At 38.4% G+C, this 25,659-nt stretch overlaps 2 protein-coding genes across 8 annotated transcripts in view; one reads left to right on the plus strand and one right to left on the minus strand.

The window, feature by feature from the left end:
* The window catches only part of SDK1 (sidekick cell adhesion molecule 1), a 427,429-nt gene extending 421,879 nt beyond the window's left edge, over nt 1-5,550 (minus strand). For 3 of the 4 annotated variants that reach the window (XM_072878277.1, XM_072878278.1, XM_072878279.1), the window contains exons 1-2: nt 5,496-5,550; nt 3,847-5,226 (exon numbers count right to left, since the gene is read on the minus strand). In XM_072878277.1, coding sequence (XP_072734378.1) covers nt 3,847-4,318 — 472 coding nt within the window. In that variant the 5' untranslated portion in view covers nt 4,319-5,226; nt 5,496-5,550. The remainder of the gene's footprint in view (nt 1-3,846; nt 5,227-5,495) is intronic. The other variant, XM_072878276.1, reaches the window with a different exon arrangement.
* Nucleotides 5,551-6,249: 699 nt separating this feature from the next.
* CARD11 (caspase recruitment domain family member 11) overlaps nt 6,250-25,659 on the plus strand; it is a 116,014-nt gene continuing 96,604 nt past the window's right edge. For 3 of the 4 annotated variants that reach the window (XM_072877546.1, XM_072877547.1, XM_072877548.1), the window contains exon 1: nt 6,250-6,620. The gene's annotated coding sequence lies outside the window, so the exon portion shown is untranslated. The remainder of the gene's footprint in view (nt 6,621-25,659) is intronic. The other variant, XM_072877549.1, reaches the window with a different exon arrangement.

Consider the following 25,659-nt stretch of genomic DNA (forward strand, 5'->3'; position numbering starts at 1 on the left):
TTATCATCTCTGCATCTAATGCAGTTTGAAATTTGCTTGAAAACGCTTCCTACACTTAGCATATTTATAGGTTACACCAGATCAAATATTTGAATTTAAAAAGTTGGGGCCCAGAAACATTTTCTTCTATCTTCCATGTCACGGCTTCTGTCAAAGCGTAATAGATATCAATATCACCTTAAATGCACATTCAGGTACGTGTAGAATTCTGAACTACAGATTTGATCAAGTAGCATAAAAAGATTATACTTCCATTGCTGTAAAACTAAGAGAAAAATCAGACAAGCTTCTCTTTCTTAATATTTAAAGATACCCATCTCCTGCTGGAGAAGCTTAAAGCTTTGCACTGCTTTTATCTATTTTAAAATCATTCTGAACAACAGACATCAATCTGAAGAAGTATTTTGTGAGTATTCTTTCACTCTTCAACAAAAGTAAGACATTGGGAAGGTACTTAAATCCACTAAGATGCATGTAGAGTAGCCTCTAGCAACTTCCAACCTATTTAAATAAGCAGAATTTTTCTATTCCCATACATTTTAGTAAACATTTTGTACCTCAGTAGGCATCAGTGTTTGTTAATCTTATACATAACTAATAAATTCCAGTCCTGCAACGAGCTCTGTGTATTCAACAGGACTATGCCCAGGCATGCCAGACCACTGAGCTAGAGGTCACTGCAGGACAATGTTCTTCTTGAGTACAGTAGTTACTTACTGTATCGAAATGATCCACTTCTGCCATCACCTTGCAAATTCTGATTTGATAATTACAGTGATTATCAATTAGCACCTCATCACTATTTGATGACACACAATGACTTGAGGCTAACTGGCACCTAATACTCGAATTTAACAAAAATGCCATGAAAAGAGGCATCAGGGCAGAGGTTAGCAGGCATAAAGGACTGAGTAAACAAAGAAATGTGCAACAGTTTTCAGACTCTTACAGGTTAATTTTCCTGACAAGCTTCCCATTCACAGATGGGCCAATGTGGTAAGCCGGGTGAAACACACAGCACTCTGAACGGGCGTCTGTGCAGATCTGCAGCCATTGCAGAAGTGGGAGTACCACTCTAGGCTATGCTCATGGGACAGGCCACAACCTTTGCCATCTGTACGTTTCTTCCACCCAGAAAATCACTCCCGTAATGAGAAGGTCTGCACTAACAATACTAAGGTTCGAAGAGGATACTTTATTATTCAGTACAATAAGCCACTGTATGTTTCGTAATAATTAAATTCACTTTGAAAAGGAAAAAGAAATCAAATAAATCGTTATGTCTAATTATGTAACACAACTACCAGAAGACAGAAAAGGTGAAGAGCTAAGTACAGACTGAATTTACAAGTGGTTTTATCTACAGTTCGCCTCAAGATCTGCTTTTACATGGATGATCATTCAGGTCTAGAGAATACTCAACCAACCTGTTGCAGCTGAAAACCTTTTCTTCCATTCACCTTGCAGTATAAAACACTTAATCTCAACAACTTCATCTAATCTGTTTCCTATGAACTAAGAACCTGCATTTCAGTATGCCTGAAATATTTCTTATTTCTTTAATGCTGAAATAGTTATTATAGAAACATTATAGCATAGTATTACGATTCATTCAAAATAGCCATGGCCCATATATTTAGAAAGTTCATTTTTTATTACATAAAAAGATTGTAGTCATGTAATTCTCTCATGCATATGACCACATCATTCCATTAAAAACTTTCTGTGGCTGTAGCAGAATTTCCATTTTCATGAAGGACTTTTATAAAAATTGTCATCTTCTCTCTAAAGTAAATTTTTGCATGAAAATGATGAATGTATTAGAATCCATTAGAATTCAGAGTACAAAAAGAACCATAAGTTATAAATGAATACAAATTTTGTGAAAACCTCATAGCCGCACTCTGCATTAAGACCTCCATGCTGGTTTATGTGTCAAAGAATTTTTAGAGGACTAACTGTAATTTGCGTTTTCTGCATTATACAAAAATAAAAATGTGTTTTGTTTCTGCATTATATAATTGTTTTATCTTTCATTGTTTAATGTCTTCTAAAAGCCATCCCTTTATCTGGACCAATATTTCTCAGACATAATGTATCTTATTCTCTTCGCCTCCCCTCCCCCTCCCTAAATACTGATGGGTAAAACTAACTTGGTGTTAGGACTTTTCTTTAGGATAGTTTGTAAACACTGCATAACTCCCTGAGATATGTGTTACCTAAAACTGATACTACTGCAAATGCTTAGTAATCTGAAATATGCCATCGAAAAATTTTCTATACTATGTGCTAAACAAAAGTTTCAATTCACTTCTTAATCCAGTAAGATGGCCAGCATACTACTAAACCACAGAAAACTGTTTTACATGGCATCTAAATTGATTCCTGAATCACTGGCACTTAAAATTGCCTTATATGAAAAATTTTTGCATTTTTAATGTAAACAGCAAGAATCATCAGCATTTGTCTTCCAAAATGAAGCATCATGTTGGCATCTATCAACAACAACTACCAAAAGAAAAAAAAAAGTGGCGTGAATTTTAATTTGCAGAGAGAATTATTTCAGGTATGTCTTGCTTCAGAATAACAATACCCAGTTAGGGCTTGCAGGCCTCAGCATAAGTAGTTTGGGAATAGCAGTGACAGCATAAACAAAGCACTGAAACAGGTTTATGAGGGTGGAGTCCATTATTAAACACTAGATTAAAACTCTTCTGTATCCTGCGGCTCCAAACTTTCCGAGGATGTGGTAGTAAACCCTGAGCAGACAAACTACAGCAGACTTGGCTTATAACCCCTCTTCCTCAACACACAAGCCCATCCAGTTATTAAAACTGAATGCACCTTTGTTCCCTATGAAATACTTGAAAACAAAGAACTAAAACACAAAGACCATTCCCCTTCATCGAGTATTAACTTCCGCTTTTAATAACTAACTCGTCGTCCCACACGATACAGTTCTGCATTGTCCAACACATACCACTTCAGTCAGACAATGCACACAGCAATAAAACTCAACCCAGCAAAGAAAGTGAAAGCTGCGTTTGTTCAGCATGTTATTTGGCGCAGCCAACTGTAATGCTTCTGCCTGCCATTTATTGTTTACTCTGTCAAAGGATTATTAAGAATTAAGCTACATTTGGCAATTTTTTGAGCAGGGAATTTACATGCAAAGTGACTGACACGTGATATTTAAAGTCTATTGGTCGACTCTGACCCTTCGTTTACAAGTGACTCATTTGACTGCAAGGATCTCTGATGTGGGAATGCTCAGATACGAATCAATTGCAGTTTTTGTCTCGGGTAAATGTTACTTGGCAATCCAAAAGAAATGAACAATGCTCGAACCGAGGTTCACACAGAATAGTACTCATATGTTTAAAGAATTCCTTTTACATGCCTGATTTAGTTCTAGTCGACGGATTTATGAGTCCCCTTCTCCTAATAACTTATCTCAGTGCACAGTGTTTTTAAACACACACACACAACCAGCAGTTAACTCTTTCTTTTGCTGCCCAAAAGAACGGAAATGTACGGACGTATTTAAGTAAATAAAAAAAGCAGGTTTGGTCCCGATAGGGCTATTGATTCTCCCTGGGAGGTGGGGACAGGGGAAGGATAGGAGGAGAAAGGGAAAGAAACATGTAGGTACAGTTTGCAAATCCCTGCTCCATAAAGAAACGATTGTGTATGAGAAACGACCATTCCTACACGAAATCAGCTCAGTGCGAATTCTGCAGTTTACCTCTGACAAAGTAAAAGGGTTTCTCTGTACCCGAGCGAGATTCCCTTCCTCTTAGAAGGCAGATACAGCATTTCTATAAACAAAAATGTCTCTAGCCCTACCTTGTGCCAGTGCTTGCAACATGTGGAGCTGAAGCAACAGAAACGCCCACCATCCCCGACAGAAGATGAAACAGAAGTTTAACTTTATCATCATTCCGCCTCGCCTGCTATTCCTTCGGGCAATAATTTCGCGATCCACCTTCCTTTCAACCGTTATTGCCTCACTGATCCCCATCCGATCCGTCTGCCTGCCACTCCTGACAGCGCTTTGGTCATTGCTCATTCCGCACCCCGAGGCCGGGCTCTCTTTGGTGGGCTGGGAACATCGCCCGCTGCCTTTGCCCCGGAGTTTGGGGGGAGCTGAAGCCCCCACTCCACAGGAACGGCGGGCTCTTTGATTTGTGCTCACTTTGCATGCAACCCGACAGCAGCACTCCGTGTGCCTCCCGGTATGATAATCGCCACCTAAGTCAATGTTTCTTGTGGAGGTATTGACTGCACCAAAACAACCAGTCAGAAATGTGAAACACATGTTTCTCTGCACTGTCACATCCAATGCCTTCAACAGAGAGGGAGTAAGTTTATTGGCGTCAGTATTTCAGTAAATCCGGATCCTTCAGCACATCGCTAACAGAAACAGAGAAAGACTGATCCATCTTAGCCACCAGCAGACAATCCAAAGAGTACCTTTCATACCGCAACGATGATGGAAACTGTTACCCCTGTGATCTTTATGAAGCGTGGTGAGTTTTCCAGCGTGTGTCCCATTCTCCTGAAAAAACCTTGCGATGGAAGTGTTAAATTCTCGTAGAAGGGGGGGGGGGGGGAAGCGTTAAGGAAAAAAAACCCTAATTGAAAGTGTCTCGCTATTCCTTGCGCTAAGGATTTATTTCAGACAATTTCAAGATTAGCCATGCAGACAGGCTAGTCTCCAGATATCCCCGCAAAGCTCTGCATAGTTTATATTAATCCGATTTTCCTTTGGATACAAATCTCTGCCGTCAATAGGAGGGTTTGAAGGGTCCTCGAGCAGGTAAATTGAGCAGCTCTGGCTGCGGTTCCAGCTCGCCGTGCAGTCAGTCAGCCACAGGCCAGCGGCGGTGGCACTTGAACTCTCACGTTCAGCCGGAGGTAGGGAAAACCTCAGTTGATCATATCTCCCTCCTCCTCGAAGACTGGTGCTGATCTCTTTCTTGCAGGGAGACCACGACAAAAATCACCTCTAACATGTAAAGCGCTTTTCTTCTGGCCGGCTACGGACGCAGCAACGAAACAAACCCTCCGCTGGATAGTGTCCGGGGCGGGGGGAGAGAAAATCTCCCGAAACAAACAGCAACAAGGTGAAATCCTTCCAGCTTTGCTGAGAGGGACTCCTGCTTTCCTTGTTTGTGCAGCCCAGGGATCCTGGTTCTTCCTCCGAGCGTCTCTCCCTTACAGAAGCTGTAAACACAAGAGGGAAAGCGCTATCACAACAGCAGCAGCGGCGGCAATAAAACCGTACGGAAAAAAAAAAAAAAAAACCAAGGAAAAAAAAAAAAAAGCGCTGGAGGTTTTACATTTAAACAATGCATCGGGTATTGTTTCAGTCCCGCCTTCCGTAAAGGGAAAAGTTTCGTGGGAGATTCCCTCCCCCCCGTATTAAAAGGAAAGAATACGAGTAGTTATAAAAGAAGTACACCCAGGATAAACGCAAGTTAAAAACAAAGCACCTAAGCGCGAAGTTGATCAAACAAAAATCTTGTCAGCTCTCCCCTCCCGCCCCCGAAAGACAGCCTGAACTTTTCTTGCCTCCTTCAGCACAAGCGCGGTTTTAACCCTCCCCTGGCAGCAGGCTCGCACGTCACCCGCCATCCCTCCCGGGCTCCTACCTCGCCGTCCCCGCCCCGCGTCCTCGCTCCCCTCTCACCTCCCTCAAAACCGGCGGACGCGCTCCCCGCCCCGGCCGCCGCGCCTGCTGGCTCACCTCCCGTCTCCCTTCACGTCTCTCCCGCACACACCCCCGTCTCTCCACAGCCCGCCATCCCCCCGCCTCGCCTCATCCCACCTTCCCCTGACCTACACCTCAACGGGGCTGTGTCTGTGTCTGTGTGGGGGAACATCCTTCACGGAGCCGAGGAGGGAGATACTGGATGGGGGGGGTACGTGTGTGGAACTGTCAGGACTGGGCGGCGGGGGGGGGGTATTTCAATACGCGTTTGCCCGCCGGCTCTCCACAGACGCCGGAGGAGAAGCCCCCCCCGCACACACAACCGCACACACACACACACACGCTCTGCCCTGCCGCCAGCGCGGGACCTGCCCGCAGCCGCCTCGAACGCTCTTCGCCCCAACGCGCCGCTCCTCCCCACCCCTCCGGCAGCACCGCCTCCAGCCAGGCCGCTGATTGGGCGGCAGGCGCGCGGCGCTCGGAGGAGGCGGGGGGGGGCAGCGCAGAAGCCGCGCTCGCGCAAGGCGGGAGGGACGTTGTCCCGCGCCCCTGCGCTGACTAACGGCCGCGCGCGTGCCGGCCTGAGGGGACGCGTCACCCTCTCGTCCCCGCGCTCGCTAACGGCCGCGCGCGCGTGCCCCCCTGAGGGGAGTTCGTCCCACGTCCCCGCGCTCGTCGGCGGCCGCGCGCCTGCGCGCCTGGCGGGACGCTCTGCCGCGTCCCCGCGCTCGCTGCGCCCCCTAGGCCTGTGAGGAGGCGCGGCCGCTGCCGCCCCTCTGCTGTGGCGGCGGTGGCTGCCGCTGCCAGGGGGCACGCCAGGCACGCCCAGGAAGGCTGGGGTGCGGCTGCTTCAGCTTGTGCATTCCCAGCAGCTATTCTTTTTGTCAGCGAGCGAGGAAAATAGGAGGTATGTGACAAAACCAGGGAGCCTGGAGGTGCAAATTAACCCCCCTTCCTGCTCTTTGTGTTGTGTTTAATTCAGCCTGCGAGGTTGGCAGTACAGCAAAGTTTCTGAGCTTGGTTTGGTTTTATTCAACGAGTTCAGCGGATGCTTGAGTTGAAGATTGGCAGCCGGCTTCTGCTCTTTTTTCCTTTTTGACAAGCTGTCTCTCATGATAGAGTCATGCAGGCAAACATAGTAAATTATCACATCAAATGCAAGGTCATTTTTTGTGTTATTAACGGCTGGCATTACTGGTTTCTGACTGAGGTATATTATTCAAGAAAGCACCTTTTTCTCATGCCTTTGTTATTTTATAGCATAAAAAAGGTAAAGTGTCTTCGCTGTTTCCACGCCACCCCAGTACAGGTGAACAGCATTTACTAGTTCCGTGGCAGTGTCTGCCTTGTGTGTGTAACACATGCCTCTCAGTTGCACCCTCTGCTATCCAAGCCATCAAATCCATGCCAACTACTGGTCAGTTTTTCCTCCTGGCCCTCCCTTTGTCTCTGACAGGTAAATCTTCTCTGCCAGATTCCCACCTGCACTGATGCCTGCTTCTTCTAGTGTCTAACAGGTTATTAAGGTTTATGACATCCATTTTCTGCCCTTCCTTCTTCCCTGTGTATGAAAGCTGGTCGCACCTATGCTCAAGAAGTTGCTGTACTTCAATTCTTCTCCTGTTCTGTCACCTTTTCCTGGTAACTGAAATATATGAGCCATCTCTTCCTTGTAGTCAGTAGAGTGTAAATAGCGATTCTGTTGTATCTCTCACGTCACACTTTCCTTTTTTTGTGTGTAGACCACACGAATAATTATCTACACATATCAGGACCCAGTGCTTATGATTTTCCCTTCAATATGCCTGTTTTGAGAACAATGCAAAGTGAACCTAGATTGTTTTCAACTGTGTTGAGAACTGACCTCAAGGAAGTAACAATCGGTTTGTAATTACCATTGTGCCATTAATAGTAGTTAATTTACTGCAGCATGGAGAAACTTTTGATTTAACTAGTAATTTTGGGTGGGACTGATTTACCTTAACTGGAAATGGAAAGTATATTTAATTGTGTGTTCGGTGGTTGGTTATTTTAAGTACAGTTAACAAAGGAGCTTAGGACTGCTGATGGAAACTTTAGTTTAAGATTTCAAATTTAGTTTGATCTCTAAGAAAGTCCTTGGTGCTTCCTTATCAGTTCTAAAGGAGGGAATTTGCAATGGTTATGTTATTAATGTCTAAATTCTGCTGAAAGTGTCATTGTCAAACTGTTAAGTTTTAAAACCAAGATGCTACAGAAGAGAAATACTAATTTCTGTTACCTTGTTTAATTTTAGTGAAACCTTGTTTCCTCTTGGAATTAATACACTTTCCTTGAGGCACTTTAAATCTGTTCAACGTGCAAACATAAGAATAGGAAGCTAACCTATTTTCATCATTCAGGCCTTGCTTTTTAAAAATCATTTAACTATGGTAGTATCCTTTATAGTTGCCATCTCCACATTTGGGGTGAAATGTTTTCGGTTTGTTATTTCCTTATTTTTAACAATAACCATGCCCCTTTGACATGCCACAGAGGACAACATTTGTGTTGTTTGGGGTTTTTTTTCCTATTTGCTTTGGTTGCAATAGCTGTACTTAACAGCGTTCAAATTAGAAAGAAATTATCTGAAGTCTTGTTATCTAGAGATTAGTAAAAGCATTTCACCATTTTACTACCTCTGTTCTGTACCTGCTTCTTCACTCTCCTGCATGCGTGTAACAAGTGAGGAACTAAACCGTTAAACATGCAGCAGGAAGACTAGTAGGAGAACAGCTCTCCCACCTGAAAAAGCATAACAACAAATCTGATGCTTATAAAGACAGAAAAAAGGAGCAGATGGGTTTTCAGGAATTTTAAAAGTAAGTAAAAGAAAAGAAGCAGCAATGTAGTTAGTTTCATTTAAAGGTGGAGAAAACGAGGTAAAGGAGTTTTTTTCCTATGACTGTTGTGTTCTACAATGAGGTGTAAATGTGGTAAATCTTCTAAGGGCTGCAAACTTTTGTATAATTTTGTATAATTAGTATAATTTTGTATAATCAGACTTTTGTATAATTAGTACAGAATAGGGGGACATTTTATTTACAAAAGTGGTGAGATAATGAGACAAAAGGGAAAAGAATAGAAGGGACCACTACTCAAGACAGGCCACTGAATGAAAGGCAGCTTTCTAGCCAAGAAAACAGAATCACGGAACTACTTCCAGAGGAAAATCTTGCCAATGTTACACAACCTTAATTCTTAGTTTCCTTTTACAAGACTTAGGTATAGCTTATTGACTCTTTCTAGCATTTGGAGTTTAGCTAAACTCCTTTTGAGAGAGCATTCTCATAGACAAATAATTTTATACACTTTTTTGAGAGATGCAGCAGGTTGTTTTGATTTAGTGTACCTCCTGATGCAGTCTCTGGTTCTTGCAGTCATTGATGGGTAGTACCCAACTGGGGTGTAGATTATACCAAACACAAAGTTTTTTCAACCAGGTAATTGCTATGGTTTGCTTGCCTATTTTAGCCCTGTAAGCCAAGTACTTATATTGCATTCATTCTTCTATCAAAATAACCCAAACCCAACAAAACACTCATTAATTTTGTATTATGTGGTATTTTCCACCAGTGCACTTTCTTGGATGATGACTTACTCTACCTGAAAAATTTAACTGGTAAAGAAAAAACCCTTACCAAAAAGTTTGAAAATTAAATGGGGATATGAACACTTTAACAGGCAAAATCATAATATACCATTGCAACCTTAAAGTTAATATTCTAGTAAGACCTTCATGTCAAGTAATGTAGAACAATTAATATTTCTAATTCCTTGGATAGAAGGGTTTCCTATAGAAGGTATAGATCATGTGAGTACCCTGAAAACACTGTTTTGTGATTTAGTTCTACACTTCCATTTTCCTTCACTCAAAAACTTAAAGTGCAAAACTCAGGGCAAGCGATTACGTTGACTACCACATGCCTGTCCCAGAAGTTTTTTATATTGTCTTTCCTTTTCTCCCAAGAGGGACAGAGCTTAGAAAACAGTGAGTATGTGAGTAGAAAGTAACTTGCTTTCAAATGGGATTGTTTTTCAGCATACTAAATCAACCTGAATGCAGTAAACTACTGGGAGGGGGCTAAAATCTTCCTTAACAAGGGTATATTCCCAATGGTCACTAGGCAGCTGCTTTGCTTTTATGGTGTAAATATGCTTCTACATCAGTAATAAACATTGGAAGAGAAGAAAAAAATTATCACATTACATAGCTGGAAGTCTCAGGGGAAATATTAAACAATGACTTCACCATGTTTCTGGAAGTGTCTTCTGCAATGGAAACTGTTGCAAGAACAAGAATAACTCCCATTAAATTTTACTGGGTTTAAATAACTTGATATGGTGTCAGTTATAAAGGCCCAAAACAAACAGAATTACAGATTTTTGTTTTCTCCATGTGGTTTGAATTTACATAAAAGAAATTAGAATTAGATTTATATACCTCTTAGGTCTGATTTTAAATTCAGAAATGCAAGCAAATTCAGAGTTAAATTCCTTCACTTGCTGCTTAATATGATTGTGCTTAGGAGTCCGGGAACAGACAAGGTACAGTTCTAAGGCACAGCGGTAAAAGTTGAGGGAGGGGGAATAGATTGAAATGTATGTTTCAAGGCTTTTATGAGTCTAAGAGCTATCTTGATAGAGGTGTGGCACAGCTGTGTTTATATTCAAAAACAGTTAAGCTGATATGGACAATGTCTGTACAGTCAGGAGAAGGGGCTAGTGTAGTTTCTGAATTATCCCATCTTCTGTATTATCCCAATGTAACAATAGGCTTTCCTATTTAGCTGTCAGAAGAAATTCACAATGACCTAGACACGTTGCCCTGCTGTGTTTTATGGAGTAGAGAGTTAGCGAAGTAACATAAAGGATCAAGACAACAGGTTCTGCGTTTTTGAAATGTAGACGTTTGAAAACATTCTTAGAGCCTCCTAGAGGAAGGCTATAGGGGCTGTAATGATTCTACTCCAGACGAGTTTGGCTAGAATGTAGAGAGAGATCTTATTTTAAGAAGTCTGTGTCTTCAAACACCAGCTGGTCTGGCTATCCAGCCATGGGTTGCAGGGATTGCCCTTTGATGATTCAGATGACGCCCCAGGCATAAGTGACCTGAGCACTTTGAGGAATGTCTGAAATTGCCCATAAATACTAGGGAGGACTTCGGACAAAGACTAAATCTTTCAGTTGTACCTAGCCTTTATACTTATGAGTGCCATCTTGGTAACTTTCTCAACCTTCTAGTTGATCACAAAAAAAATAAATAAAGCAGAACCTGAAACCATAAGTACAAAAGAAATCTACAAAATTGCAACTGAACCTGTGGTGATATTACTACTGAAATGCATTAATGTATCAACTTACACTTGATCACACTAGGTAGAAGACTTTCAGAGAATACCATCGTACTAGAGGGAGTGTGGTGTTAGCTGCTTTTTTCTTTTTCCCCTCCTCCCTTTTTTTCTCCAGAACTGAACCAAAACCCATCCACAACATTAAAAGGTACTGCTTCTGCAGGATGTGTTTGAGGTAGAACATAAAATGTTAAGCACTTTGAAATGAGATTAGATGTCATGGTGTTTTCCATTTTTCAAAGCGGTAACTTTGATATTTAAAAAACAAAACAAAAAACTGAAGTCATTGTATACCATGCAAGATCCAGTTTGATTTCTGTTGGTTACAGTTTTCTTAATTTCCTGATCTTCTTGTACTAAGATGCTGTAATATGACCATGGTTTCACCCAGAGAGGATGCTAGTTCAGTGGTTAGTGAACTGATTATTGTCTCCCATATGCTTACTCACAAAGATATTATGAAGACTTAAACAACATTCTTGCAGTCCCTGAACAGTGTTGTAGAAGACTGTTTTTATCAAGTGCATGGGTTATTTTCAGATGCAGTATAAACACCTTGTCTTAAGTAAGCAAAGACATCTGTTGAACATCTTGTGATGGGATTACATTATTACTGTGAAGAACAGTGTTAAATGTATACATGGAGATCATATTCCAAAAATAGCATATTCTTGAGATACTGTAATTAATTGAGAAATGCAAAGTAATAGATGTGATGAGTTAGTTCATTATTACAGTCCTGAATTTTTCTGAATTGATTGACATGATTCTAATGGAATAACCTTAAAAGAAAAATCCCATTTACTGCAATGTGATAAACAGATAACAAGAAGGAGGATGAGAACAATTACCACAAGGGCTTGAGCAATCACACTTACTAAAGGGGATATAACTGAACATCTCAGCCATATTACTGCTGTCATAGTCTACAATTTGCCTGTCATATAAAATAAACGGGTCATGAAATGAGAAAGAAAGCTTTAAAGAATACATAGAAGGTATTTACAGTGATTGCAGAATTGGCCACTGTAGTTATAAATTATTTTTTTCTCCATAGGATATGAAAAGGTATTGATTAGTAGTGTTTTAAATTAAGATTCAAATCCAGAGGAATCTGCCACTATGGGGACTTTGGCAGAGAGTTTTCTACCATAATGAGACTGTTGCTTGTCTTTTAATGACATTTTGGCTTTATTAATTTTTTGGGCCTGCACACCTGTGTATCCAAGAATTTTCCAGATTTATTGATGACTGAAGTTGAGACATCAGGCTTAGATCCCACAACTCCGGTTTGCAAAAATAAAAAATGGATCAGACTGTGTCAGTTCAGGGCGATGAAGTAAGAGGATTCATGTGAGTGAGCCAGTGTGCCAGCTGGATTTACAAGTACGGCTATTTTGGCATAAAATTAAAGTTGTCCCAAAACATTTTTCCCCAGTTATTCGGTGCAGAGGATCTTCACCAGTAGGTTCTTATCTTTAGCAGCTAAAATAATTTATTTGTCACTACTGTTCTCCTTGGCTGCATCCTTGTGTACGTCAACTCACCCCTTCTCTTGACTTTCTGTCTATAATTCAGCTGGCATCTAACCAGTGCTTCACTGCTTTTCAAGATTGGTTGTTCTCAGTGCTGTGATTCTTCCTTTCCTTATGAGCTTTTTTTTTTTAAGATGATCAAAAGCAATTATATTATGTCTTTGAATCTGTTCAAGATAGGACAAGGATCCAGATTAACACTGAAGAGCTTTCTTTTCCACAGGTCTCTTATCATGATTCTACTAACAGAAATTAATTTTGTAGAAATCCAGGCTGTGGACAGAGACAGTACATTTTACCATTCTCATAGCTTTTGCTCAAGGATATTATTGCTGTTCTGTGCTCAGAAGGGAAGAATGCATCCTAATTACCAAAGTTTTATCTTAATTTCCATAGCAATTAAATGTTATTTTAAAAGGCTAATCTGAAATATTTTGTAAGTGATCCACTTGGGTGACACCCTTGCACCATTTTTAGGAAAGCTGTGAGAATGTATTTAAATGTGTACTAAGGTCTTTTTACTTGATTCAGATTCAAAATCTCACTTTTCAGTAGTAAACACAATATGAAATGCAAATTCCTTGAAAAAACCACCCACAACAAAGGAATTCACACCAGTGGTAAATTTAAACAGCAGCAGAATATTATGGTAGCTTTGACTGCAGTAGCTGAAGGAGAAATATTGGAGTAAAAATAAAACAATCTTTATTAAAGAAATGTATGTTTTAAAGAAAGTAGCAAAGCTTTGTGTTTATTTACATAGAAACCACTGATTTTTCTTAACTACTTTGTAATGCATCTATGCAGTAATTTGGAATGCTTATACTTAAAAAAGATGCCAGCATTATTCTTCAAAGAGTACTCAGAACAGAGTGAGTGCAAGACAGATGGGCGCAGAAAAATCAATAGTTCAGAGAACTACATCAGATGTATGCATTTCACATTGGTCAAGTTTGATGAAACCTAAGTTTCATGAATCAACAGTTCTGATGTAAATAATTCACAGTAATGGAAAAAACCCAATATGCTTATATGGGATGAATGTAAATACACTTCTAAAATAATGGTTAGTGAGTTATAATATGATCTAACTCTTGTTATACGTACAAAATCCTCTATTAGCAGAATCATATATGTACATATATGACTGCTAATAGAGGATTTGGGGACAGCAAAAGATTGGAGATTTTTCTTTTGGTAATGAGTTTAGATAGTATTTTAGTTTAGTAATGAGCAAGATATGGAAAACTTAATGAAATTTAAACTGAGTGGCAGTTGCAGTACAAGAATGCTACAGGTTTTTTGCTTTTTAAATGAATATATTGTAAAAAAACTCTTTAAATGTTCACATTAATATTTAAATCTGATCTCATTCCTGACTTTGTATGCATATCATCAGTTTTTAAGTATTTCAAGATGACTATAATATGACCTTCCTTTGAGAGCAGCTCCACAGCGCTCTCATAGGTACAAGAGGAAAATGTAAGTACAAACTACAAGGTGAGATGACATGCTATATAAAGCACTCACTAATCAGAACAGGACTCCTGTTGCCTTAACAGTGAAATAAAGTAAAGCTCATCCCAGTCTGGATTGCTACAAAGAAATAGAACTTAATTCTGATCCAACATCTTAGCTGAACTGATGCAACTCTACAGATTTTGGTGTCGTTACTTCTGGTTTATGCTGGTAAGGTGAAAAAAACATGGAAATTCATGTAATTTTTTTTTTTTCCCCCCAGAACTATAGTGGATTCCCGATCAGACATTGTGTAAGATTAGAATAAGGGCTACTTTGTTTTGCCGAGAATGTGTATCATTGCTTTTCATGACAGTCTTCTAAAGAGCTTTTGAAGTCCCCTCACAAGGACAAAAATTAAGCAGATAAGGGTGAAACTTCAATATTGAGTTGTAACTTGGGTTCATTCACAACTGAACTAAATTATGAAGTTTATAACCTTTAAAACCTATAAAAGCCTAGATATTAATAACTAGTGCTAAACAAATTGAAGGAAGGCAGTGCATACATTACCCCTTATGGACACGACTCTGGTGTGTTTTTCTTCTGTGTTTGGAAAGATATAGTGATGCATTTCTTTGTTAGTCAAAATTACTATGTAATAAGAGTCACAAGGAAGAATGCAAAATACCTTCAAGTTTATAATGCTTGGATAGTATAATATAATACAATGCCAGGATATACCAGGGGTTCTTAAAAGAATTGCCTAAGAAGTTCTGTGAATTATCAGTGTTCCTTTTAATGAATCTTGAACTGCCATTAAAAGTTCCAGAAGAGTGGAAAGAAAACCCAATGTTGTCTAAATATTTTAAGGTTAAACACGATGCCACAAGTAATCCCGGACATGTTAATTGAAGATCAGTTCTCATGCACTGGAAGGCTGGTTAAGATGGAAACAGTAGAAACAAAATTAACAATCAGTGCTGATTGATATGATTTTTATGGAAAACAGATATTGAACAAGCATGCTGGTGCTTTTGATGAGATTGCAAGGTTGACTGATAATCTCCCATTGTTTGATTTAATGTACTTTGACTTCAGCAGTGTCATTTGGCCATAATGTCTTGCATGATTACAGTTTAAAAAAAGAGTGTGTTATCTGATGTTCAACCTTTTAGATTAGAATGATAAACTGAAACAAACATCAGAAAATCATCATCTGTTTGAAAGGTACCATGGTAGAAGTGCATGTGTGTGGGAACTTTGTCAGAGCTATTTTTTGGCCTGATGTTATTCAGGATCCTTCCTGCAGAATACTATTCTGATAGATCTTTAATCTGCCAGGAAAAGCATGCTGGGGGTGGGGGAGGGGAAGCCCACAGTTGAAAAGTGATGCTAAATTATTTCAGACTACAAATAAGAGTAGGGGTTGTCAACAGTGAATTTGCATCTGTATGGTGACACTTAGAAAAGCTCAGCTGAGGCAACTGAAAGTGTGAAATTAGAGAACATAAATTGAAGAATGATAAATCCCTTTGTGGATGCCATCATTCCTGAGTAATGTGAACTCTAGTATCCTGGAGTTCAGAATTTAAGGGATTTTAACATCTGAAATGAAATAATCTACATTGAGTTTAACCTGTTTAATTTATTGCTGGTGTTCACCAGCTTACCTTTCCTGATCTATCCACTTACACCATTCCAGTTGGTAACTGGTCTTCGAATACTTTACCTAGAAATGCAATGGCTTCCCTGTCTGTAGAAGACATTGTTGCTTATTTGGAAAATAATCTGTAAACAGAATCTTTGCTATTCCTAATTAGATATTTCTTAATGTTCAGTATTGTTTCCCAATTAAAATAATAGTTGTGTTAATATTCTAACTCAAAAAAAGAAATGTTTGTGTACATTTTTTAGCTTTAGAAGTTAGTGAGAGTTTGCAATATATACCAGCATTGCTTTGTGAAACCTTAGAGAAACCGTTGCCTCACAAGCTGGAATAAAATTCTGACCTTATCAACGGGAGCTTAGCCATTAGTTTCAGGGAGAAGAGAGGAAAGGAAGTTACTATTGCACAGTGGTTGATTGTTCTCAGTTTCCCCTGAATCCAGTGATCTCTGTTGATCACAGTAGCACCCAAAGAATAACTCTAATGTGCAACAAAGGAAGAAAACAAAGACGCTAAAAAGTTCCAAATTCTGAGAGAATTGTCAAGAGAAAAACAAGATGGTTGCTTTGGGGACAAGAACAAAGCCAGCAAGGAAGGACATTTACAATTAAATCTTAAAAAAACAAACTTCCAATTAAATTTATCTGTAAAATGCATTGCAAAAAAGTTAGTTTGGAGTCTCCATATTTCTCTTATTTAACAAGAGAAACTTTGCTTTGTGGCATTCTGTGAGCAATGCCTGCATTTTGCTTTTTCTTTCTCAACTCTTGACTTCAGCCTTTCAAAAGGAGATTTACACAATGTCTCAGACATCTTACAAACATGGATTAATAAAAAATAAATTGGCCTTGGATGTTGGCAAATCTCAAAACCATATGTTCAGAGAGTTCTTTCATTCGGTCATAATTAATTTTTTACAAAATGAGTAGCTTTAATCATTTGGATACCTGGATGGAGTCTGAATCCTGCTATGGGTGTTTGAAGTCTCAGGGAGTTGCAATAGATCAAGAAAAGCTTTCATAGATGTGGCCTTTCTACTTTCACTATATACATCTGTTCCAAATAATATTGAGACTAATTCTGCCCTTTGTCATAATGATATAAATCCAAAATAAAGCCTCAATACTGCAAGGACTTAGTACATATACTCAACTTCAGGCAAGAGACAAATCCTGTGTATTACAGCAGTAATATATACATGCTTAACTTCCAGCAGATGACTCTCTCTGCAGGATTTAATTTAAGCAGACACCCCTAGTTTCAATGAATGTCACCTAGAGCAGAACTTGGTGCTATGGTTGGAGACGTTGTGCCTTGCTTACCGTTATTGCTGATCTCTCTAACAAGTTGCAGGGGCTTACAGTCACTTAGCATTCATTATTTCAGCAAAAACTCATTAAAAGGGATCCTAAAAAATGCTGTAACATAGGTGATTATAAAAACTCTGAAAAAAGAAAGAACAATACATCTTATATGGCTGCTTAAAATACTACAGATGTAGAATTTTTCAATTATAAAGCATTTTAAATTATTCTCTTTCTAGTTACTTTAATATCTATTTTAAGTAATATGCATAAATGTGTCCCTAGAAGAACATAAAAAGGGTTAAAAAGAACCCTTGTTTTAGTCATACTCCTGTGCTGACTAGTTACACTTTGCGTTGGCTCCCTGTTAAACATTTAAGTGGAGAGTAATTCTGAAAAAGAAAAATGAAAGAGAAGCTTTCCTTCTAGCACATTGCAGTATATCGTCTTATGACACAGCTAAGTATAGCTAATTTATTTGGAGCAAAGGGGTTATTAAGATGAAGATTAATGCACAAATAACTCTTGTTCCTGGAAGCTTACTGTGATGCATAAACTCACAAAATCTGTTGCATAGGAGAGTTTACAACTGTGCCCAGTGTAGCTGTGATCTTTTTGTCAGTGCAATAATACTCAAGGTTCTCTTCCAGAGGCTGTTGCAGAATAAGGGGGGAGGGCCTGGAGGCTGTTTTATCACCACAAACATGTAAGTGTGTATACTGGAAGAAGAATATCTAGGATTTCAAGATTGTTTGTGATTGCAAGAGGAGTTAGTACCATGATTCCATGCTGATAGGAACAGCATAGAGAAGCCACTAAGCAACAAATGGGAATTGTTTTTTCTTCTGTTAACTCTGTTTTATAAATGGCTAGATCGTTATGGAATGCTTTTGTTTTGTTTTGCCTTTCTTTGGAGAACTGGGTATTAGGTAGAAACAATATTGTGATTTTTAGTAGATCCAGGATCTTGTCCTGAATACCCCCTCCTGTAACTTTCTACATGCATCTTATGTGTATCTTATGTCTAGTATAATAATTTGCAGTAATATATCAGAATGTCCCTCTAGTAAGGTTAGGGGTAATAAACTGTTGTTAATAGTTCCAAGGTCAAACATAGTTTTTTCTATGAAAATAAAAGATAGCACTGCATTATCTTGTCAAGTTAATACAGTGTGATAGAGCATCTCAGGCAGCACATCCTGAAAGACTGTAAATGTCTAATAGATTTAGGAAAACTGTACCTCAGGGAACATATTAGGAAAAATCCATCAATGGATCAAAACTGTCTTGGAGCCTTACTTACTGGGGACCAGCACAGTTTTAAATTATTACTTGGTTAAGAAAAGCCTCAAGACAAATTGTATTTCTTAGATTAGCTTTACAAGAATGGGTCAATAATTTCTATTGGAGAGTTTCAAGTTTTTTGTGTCGTGTGGGGTTCTTTGGGGTTTTTTGTTGTTGTTTTTTTTTAACACTGGCATGAGCAATTTCAATAATTTGAACTCTGTAATTAAGTTTTGAGTTTTTTCCCAAATTATTTTCAAATTGCTTAATATGCTGTTTATAGTCTGTCATTCTTTACAGATGAAATTGGACATTTGTGAAGTGTCTTAGCAGTGTGCCTCTAATGACAAAGAACTTTAATTATAAAATATGGGTTTGCAAGTTTTGCATTAATTAGACACAAAATTAACAAAGTGTAAAGCTTGTACACATGTTCACACACACATACAGAACATCAGCAAGTTTTCATCCATAGATGTGTCTCAATGTATTTAAGCATTTGGAATCAATACTGTTTTAAGGGTAATAGCCATTAATAAGAATTCTGCTATTCTGTGTGCTTTGAGTTGCTCCTTCTGCAACCAGTTCCTGTGAAATCAGTTACTCTATATTTACAATGTGACCAAAGTAGAAGAAACTGGCCTCTGTTTATTTTTCACGTATGATTGAATTTAAGTCCTCTCATGCAATTTATAGAGACTTCAACTGTTCTGGAAAATTCATTCAAACCAACTGGCCCAGGATTTTACCCTGTGGACCTTATTCTCTATTTTATTTGCCAGCAGAATTTCACTAAATTCAGTGGAGTCTCACCAATGTAAAATTGGTGTGATGAAAAGGCAGTTCATGCTCTGTTACTTTCTAAGAAGTCGTGCAGCTAAAGAGGAGATATAAGTATGCACAAACATGAAGTAACTAAAGAGAGTAGCTTCACATATTTGTAGGCCTCCAAGCTAAAAAATTCTACGTAAACTTGTTTTGCTGCTTGCATGCTTTATAGCTATGGTTTTGTCCCAAATCCCCAGAAGGAATGTCTAAAAGGAACTTGGGCAGACCTTGGATGCCCCAGTTCAGAAGTGCGTTCTTCAAAAGTTTCACGTAAGGTGCGTGAGGTATCAACAGTAAGATTTGCAAGGCATATTAAAGTTGTCTTTTTGCACATGCCCAGAAGTAGGCACATTTGATCAGGATCTTTCTTTTGCTGTCTCCTCTGACAAGGCGCAATTTCAAACCTCCAAAGGCTGCTTCTTACATTTAAATATTCATTGAATGAAATTCATAAACATTCCTTGGAGCAGAGGTTGGAATTCACATTTCCCAAATCTAGTGCCCAAATTAGTGCCAAATTCTGTAACAAAGTTGCAGAATCATGCTCCTTTTTGCCCTCTCTTTCTCTCTGACATAGTTGATCCTTTCTTACAAAGTTGTGCAGCTTCAACAGCAAAGAAGAATGCCCCCTCTAAAAACTCCTGGAATCTTAAAAGCTTTGGATTTCTTCAGGCTAACCCTTCTGTAGATGCTTCACTCATTAGTTTGTGGTGGCACTAGTATTTATGTCCAGTAGCATTTTAACTTGAATCAGGAGTAGGTTTTTTAAGTGAATCTACCAGCTGTCCATATTTAGCATGTTTTGGGTTGCATTATGGAGTAGTCTTAGTTCATGTGAACTGGATTTATTTCAGATAAAACTAAACAGAAAGAGATGCTCAAATGTTCAATTCATTGGATCAGACAAGAACAAGTCTGAAGTAAATCCCTGTGAAACATTCATAGATGTTGGGTCCTCAGCACCAGTTGTTTCATTTTGTTGATCTACTCCTGTTGCATTGCATTGACAAATTTTTACAAGGCTTCATTCATCTAAAAGAAAAGCAGGGGCATCTGTTTCCTTTTTTAAAAGGAATAGCAGTTAAGCTTGGGAAATATTGTAGGCTATCAATCCTAAACCAAGATAAGCATATTCTGGAATCTGCAATTAGAAGTCTAAAACCTGGAAAGAAATGAAATTTAAGACATCCATCTCTCTTTAATATTTTCAGCTGGCTAGCTTTGGTGGTTACCTTCTCAACTTGTTGGCTGTTCAAAATTCCATGTTGAGGTGCTTGATTTCTTCTGTGCATTGTATAAACAGTTACAGCACCTAGCATGCAGTTACGGATTCTACTGGATTCTGAAAATTAAAACTTGAGATGAGCACTGCAATGAGTGTGACTCTCTTGTGAATATAGTCTTTAGTTTAGATTTTGTGTTTAATAAGAACCCCTTAATGGCTGTCCATAAGGTAACAATTTGTTATTCTTCAGGTGCACCCTTCCTTCAATATAAATGCCACAGTCAAAACCTTATTATGTATTGATACTCAGCTATATTAACCCTACTATGTTGATGCTGTTTAAAATTGTGATGGACTATAACGCACAACTTAAATAGGAGAGCTTTATACCAAGGAGGAGGTAAAGAGGATTAATTTAATAATTCTGCAGTTCTGGAGTATTTACTATTTATGAAGCACAGACTGTGGTCTACTGATGACATCATTAGAGACTTGCTTTAATTAAACTCTATATTGCCTGTGTTTTACTGTGCCTCTTACTGTAATTTGATTTGTATAGGGCACTCATTTGTAAACTGGATATTGCTGCAGAATAAGTCTTGCTTATATTTTTGGTGGCCTATATGCCACACAGTAATTAAGAAAAAGTTTAAAGTTAAGTATGTGTTCAGCAGTTTTGTTGAACTGTTGCTTCTTTTATTCCCCTTCATTCAAATTCATGCCTCAAATAGACATACTAAGGATCAGATTCTTGCAATCTTATTGATGTTGAGTAATGACTTAATTGCTAGACTGTCATTTTGGCATAGACTGTTCTAATCTCAGAACAAGAAAAAACAAATGCAGGTTATTTAGCAAGCTGTGTTCAAGCCTAGAATTCAAATGTTTTGACAGTATCACACAGAAGAGGAAATAAGGTTTTATATTAGTCTTTATTATCAAATATAAGCCATGGTTTGCAGTGTGTGGAAAGGAATGGATGTGACTTCCATATCAAGTACCTATTGATTTTTAGTGTTGAGAAGAGTGACCAACCAAAATGAATTTGGAGAAAAATAGCATATAGCATTTTTTTACTGATACCTGCAATTGTCAGATCTCTAATTTTGTAGTTCCCATAACAACCTCCAAATGACTGAAAGCTCTGGCCCATGGCTGTCTATTGAACCAACAGGATGTGGCAGGCTATTGCTCTGATTTCCTTGTTTCTCTGAGAAAGGCAAGTGCTTTGGGAAGCTGACTTCACGTTTTGCTCTAGAAAAAAATAACTTTACTGCTATTCTCTGTCTGTATTTTCCCACCTATAAAAACAACAAAACCAAAATACCTAGTGTTGGGAAATTCTTACATACCATTTACAATTCAGGTCTTTGTTCTCCTTTGAGTGCCCAGAGAAATACAATACAGCTATATATTTGTTGCTTCAAAATTATAGCAAGCAAGAAATAAGTATATTCTTTTTGTTAATAACATTTTATTTCCAAGTAAGTTATATCAACTTAAACAGAACAACAGCAGAATCCAGCACATTAAGAGGCTGAGGGACTATTTCTGTAAAATAATTTTAATCCTTTGGGATGCAAATGAATTAAGAGCATGTAAATGTGTTAAAATAAGGAAATAATATTTTTGTGGCCTGCAACTTATGCTTTGCTAAGTTAGATATTAATTTCCCAAAACATTTTTTTATTCTCCAAATAATAAAGCAGGCAGGTGCATGAAGTAAACCTGAAGCTGTATTCTGAGGTCTGTTTGAACAGAGTGGTTTAGTCCAACAAATTGACAGGACTCATACGCCGTCTAGTATGCTGACAGTATAACTAGTTCATTCTGCCTTGAATTTGTTAAGAGGTAGACAGGAAAGGGATTTAAAGGTTGGGGAACATTTTGTTTATCCTGCTGGTGATGAAACTAACTCTCTAAATATCTGATGGCAACCTGCTATTTTAGAGATTAAAAATGCCTGAACTGCCTGTAAAATAGTGAATAGCCTACTTTGCAAGTAGCCATGATCTTTGATTTATTTATTAAAGTTATTTTCATAGAATATCTATGTTAAACCTGACAGCTCGATTGCACTGGGGTCTTGCCCCAGGGCAGCTATTTGGATGCATCGCGGACACAGAATATCAACACAAAATAGTTTTACTGGAATAAAAAGTCTGTCTATCATGCTGTCCATATTTACTGTCCCAAGTGCACAATTCAACAGTTTTGTAAAATTGAATAGTATATGCTCCAATTCTCTCTTGGAATGTTGTGATGTTAGGAAACTATTGTATTTCTGTGCAGGAGGAGATGGATCTTTATTCCGTAGCAAAGCCTTGCCTAGAGCATTACGAGTTTTCCCTACCCATATGTTTAATGTATGTTCCTATATACAAATTACTGTTAGGTCAAACCTCTTCACAACTAGCTTATAGCTATCTCTTCCAAATTGTCTTTATGTTAATCAAGCAATTTTTGTTACCCCCCATACAAAACACTAAGCCAGGAAGGAAATAAGTTTGAGAATACCTATTAGCATCCTTAAAATACACACAAACAAAAGTACATATTTATGTCAGGAAAATGTAATAGTTATTCCAAAACCAAGAATCACAAACCTAGAAAATTTCATTAGTGTATTTGGACTTAAATTGATCTATGAGGCATGGAAACAGAGTTAGAGGACTGAATAGTCTGTCTGCAATGCCATTCAGTGAAACTTAAGAATGCCAACAAAGAGGAAAGTATATCTAGAGTTTTGCAGCCTGCTTCAGAGTGGTATGCAGCAAGGCAACATAGCATTGTCACCCTAGCAAAATATAAAGAGGCTAAGAACCTCTGCATTAAGTACATAATTACAATGGAAATATGTTTGTAGCACCAGTTCAAATAAACCTGAGTTGTAAGCATACTCTTTTTTCTTTTTCAGATATGCTTTCTTCCACTTCAGGGCATGCCTATACCATGAAATTGAATGAGGAACAGAGACCCCTAGTACAGCAGGAAAGGCCAGGAAAGCTCTGGAACCAGAAGTAGCTGAGGACCTGAAATGGTCTTTTGCAGTGCTGTGTTGTTCCACGTGGTTGTTTTAGCTTGGATTGGCACCAGCTCACGTACTTGTGTGTGGTTCTCAGCTGTCTCCTGCAGCATTCCATCACTGCCACAGTGACACAGTTGAGACTGTTTTGATGCCTTAACAATACAGATCCAGGTCTTAACATGTTTGGATTTCATTTGGGTCTGCTTTGTACTGTTATTAATGCTGAGACTTATAACGCTGGACATTATATTTGAAATTCCTCTCTAAAAATTTGGAGCTTTACCTGCAATTTAGCAATAGATGTGTACAGTCTAAGATTTTAATGTGGATCTCAATTTTTAATTGGTTTTAATCAGCTTTACCTCAGAAAATAACAAATGGGTTTACTTGCAAATTTTAGAATTCACCCTTTTTTAGATGTAGCAAGCGGTTGGAATCCTTTTTACAAGTGCAAAGTACAACTCCATCTTAACTATGAAACTGTGACCTGCTTCTCTATAATTAATAGTTTATCCATATGGGTGCCCCATGCTTTACAAAATACAGACTTCAGCTACATGCCTGCTGGTTTTTTCCCATGGGCTTCATGCTCCGTTCAGTGCAGAGGAGTGGTCATACTTGCTTATAGTATGTCTGCATAGCACAGTAAATTGGTATGCAAAAATTCCCATGCAAGCTCTGAATAAGCATTTATGCCTGAACTTAGAAGCAGACAGTTCATAGCAGCCAAGGGCTGCAACTGCATTGGGAAATCCAGTTAGGTTTGACTATAGTGTGTTTAATGCAGCAGTTGGACTAGACGATCGTTGTAGGTCCCTTCCAACAGAACTATTCTATTTTCAATGTGGATTGAATCTTGCAGGCATTGGCAGCTAAAATCAAAGTCTCGAGTGAGCTATACAAGCTAATTTTTCAAAGATTTAGAGCAACTAAATTTGGGCAGTTTTTCAGAAGAGTGGCAAAAGCCAAATCCCCAAGGTGAGTAATAGGTCCCTGCCTGTATCTCAGTTCCATGTTCTAAGTGCACGAGGCTCAATGTTGTTCATTCTGTTGTTGAGTTTCCTCTTGTATTTTTATAGCAAATTGTACTATATATAAATTGCTCAGTAATCCTTTATTTTTCTTGCTAGATCCTTTAGTTTACTAAAAAAAAGCCCAACCAAACTCACAGCCTAGAAAGAGCAATGAAAGAAAATTTTCAAATATAGATCTATTCTTAAGTTTTCTAACTGCAGCCTATTTAAGAAGTTCATTGAAAAGTCTAGGTGAAGGAGTAGTGAGAGTGCACCTGTCTCTTTTAGCTGACATTGGAATAATTAATTTTATGAAAATGACTTCTATTGGAGGTTAATTTATTTTGGCTGACAGTCACATACATTAGTAGACATATCTAATGCTGCAGTCAGTCTGAACTTTATTTAGACTAGTTTATTTATATCTTTGGGTGATTTCATTGCAAAGAGATGGAAGACATTGAGAATCATCAAGCATGAACATTTTTCCCCGTTTATAAAAACACAAACAAAAAACCCAGAATTTTGACTGCTTGAATGTTTTGGCCTTCTGATGTAAAATTATTTCATTTCTTTCACCAGCGAAGCTTAAGCAGTTCCTTCAGATGACACAGCTGAGTTCTTTGTACAGTAAGCAAACATGAGGTATCTCTCCTCTAACCCTCCAGTGTGTTGCTATAGGGACAAGGAGACATGTTGCATAAACTCAGCATATAAAGTACTGTTTGTATGCAACTCAGATGACTTACCTGTTCTTCTGGCCATATTTTGGTGTTTACAATTGTCTTGTAAATAATTTACTGACACAAAAATGGCCAAGCACAATAATATAGTATGTATATTTTAAACAGCTCAGATGTGGTAGAATGGAATGACTCCATACTTTAGAAAGTAGAGCAAACCTGATAATATTAAGTGGGTTTGTATACTATTCAAGTCTGAAAAATCCAGCTGTAGAAAATAATCTACATGCCCATTTCAACTGTATTTTTTTGCAAGCATATATTATGATAATAATTTCCCAAGAGATAGTTACTCCTTATGCTTTTTTTATGCGTAAGGATGGGAAATAACATAATTTTTAAGGCTTAGTTTTAACCTAGTTTATCCTTGTGTTCCCACTGACCTCAGCTAATCAAGGAAACAAAACCAGTGGATTCTGTATTTGTATAATTAAGGCAATGCTTGGCTTCCCAATTTTGTGTGAAAGCAGGTTGATGGTATTATGGA

Source organism: Ciconia boyciana, chromosome 13, assembly GCF_034638445.1.
Source record: "Ciconia boyciana chromosome 13, ASM3463844v1, whole genome shotgun sequence".
Lineage (NCBI taxonomy): Eukaryota > Metazoa > Chordata > Aves > Ciconiiformes > Ciconiidae > Ciconia > Ciconia boyciana.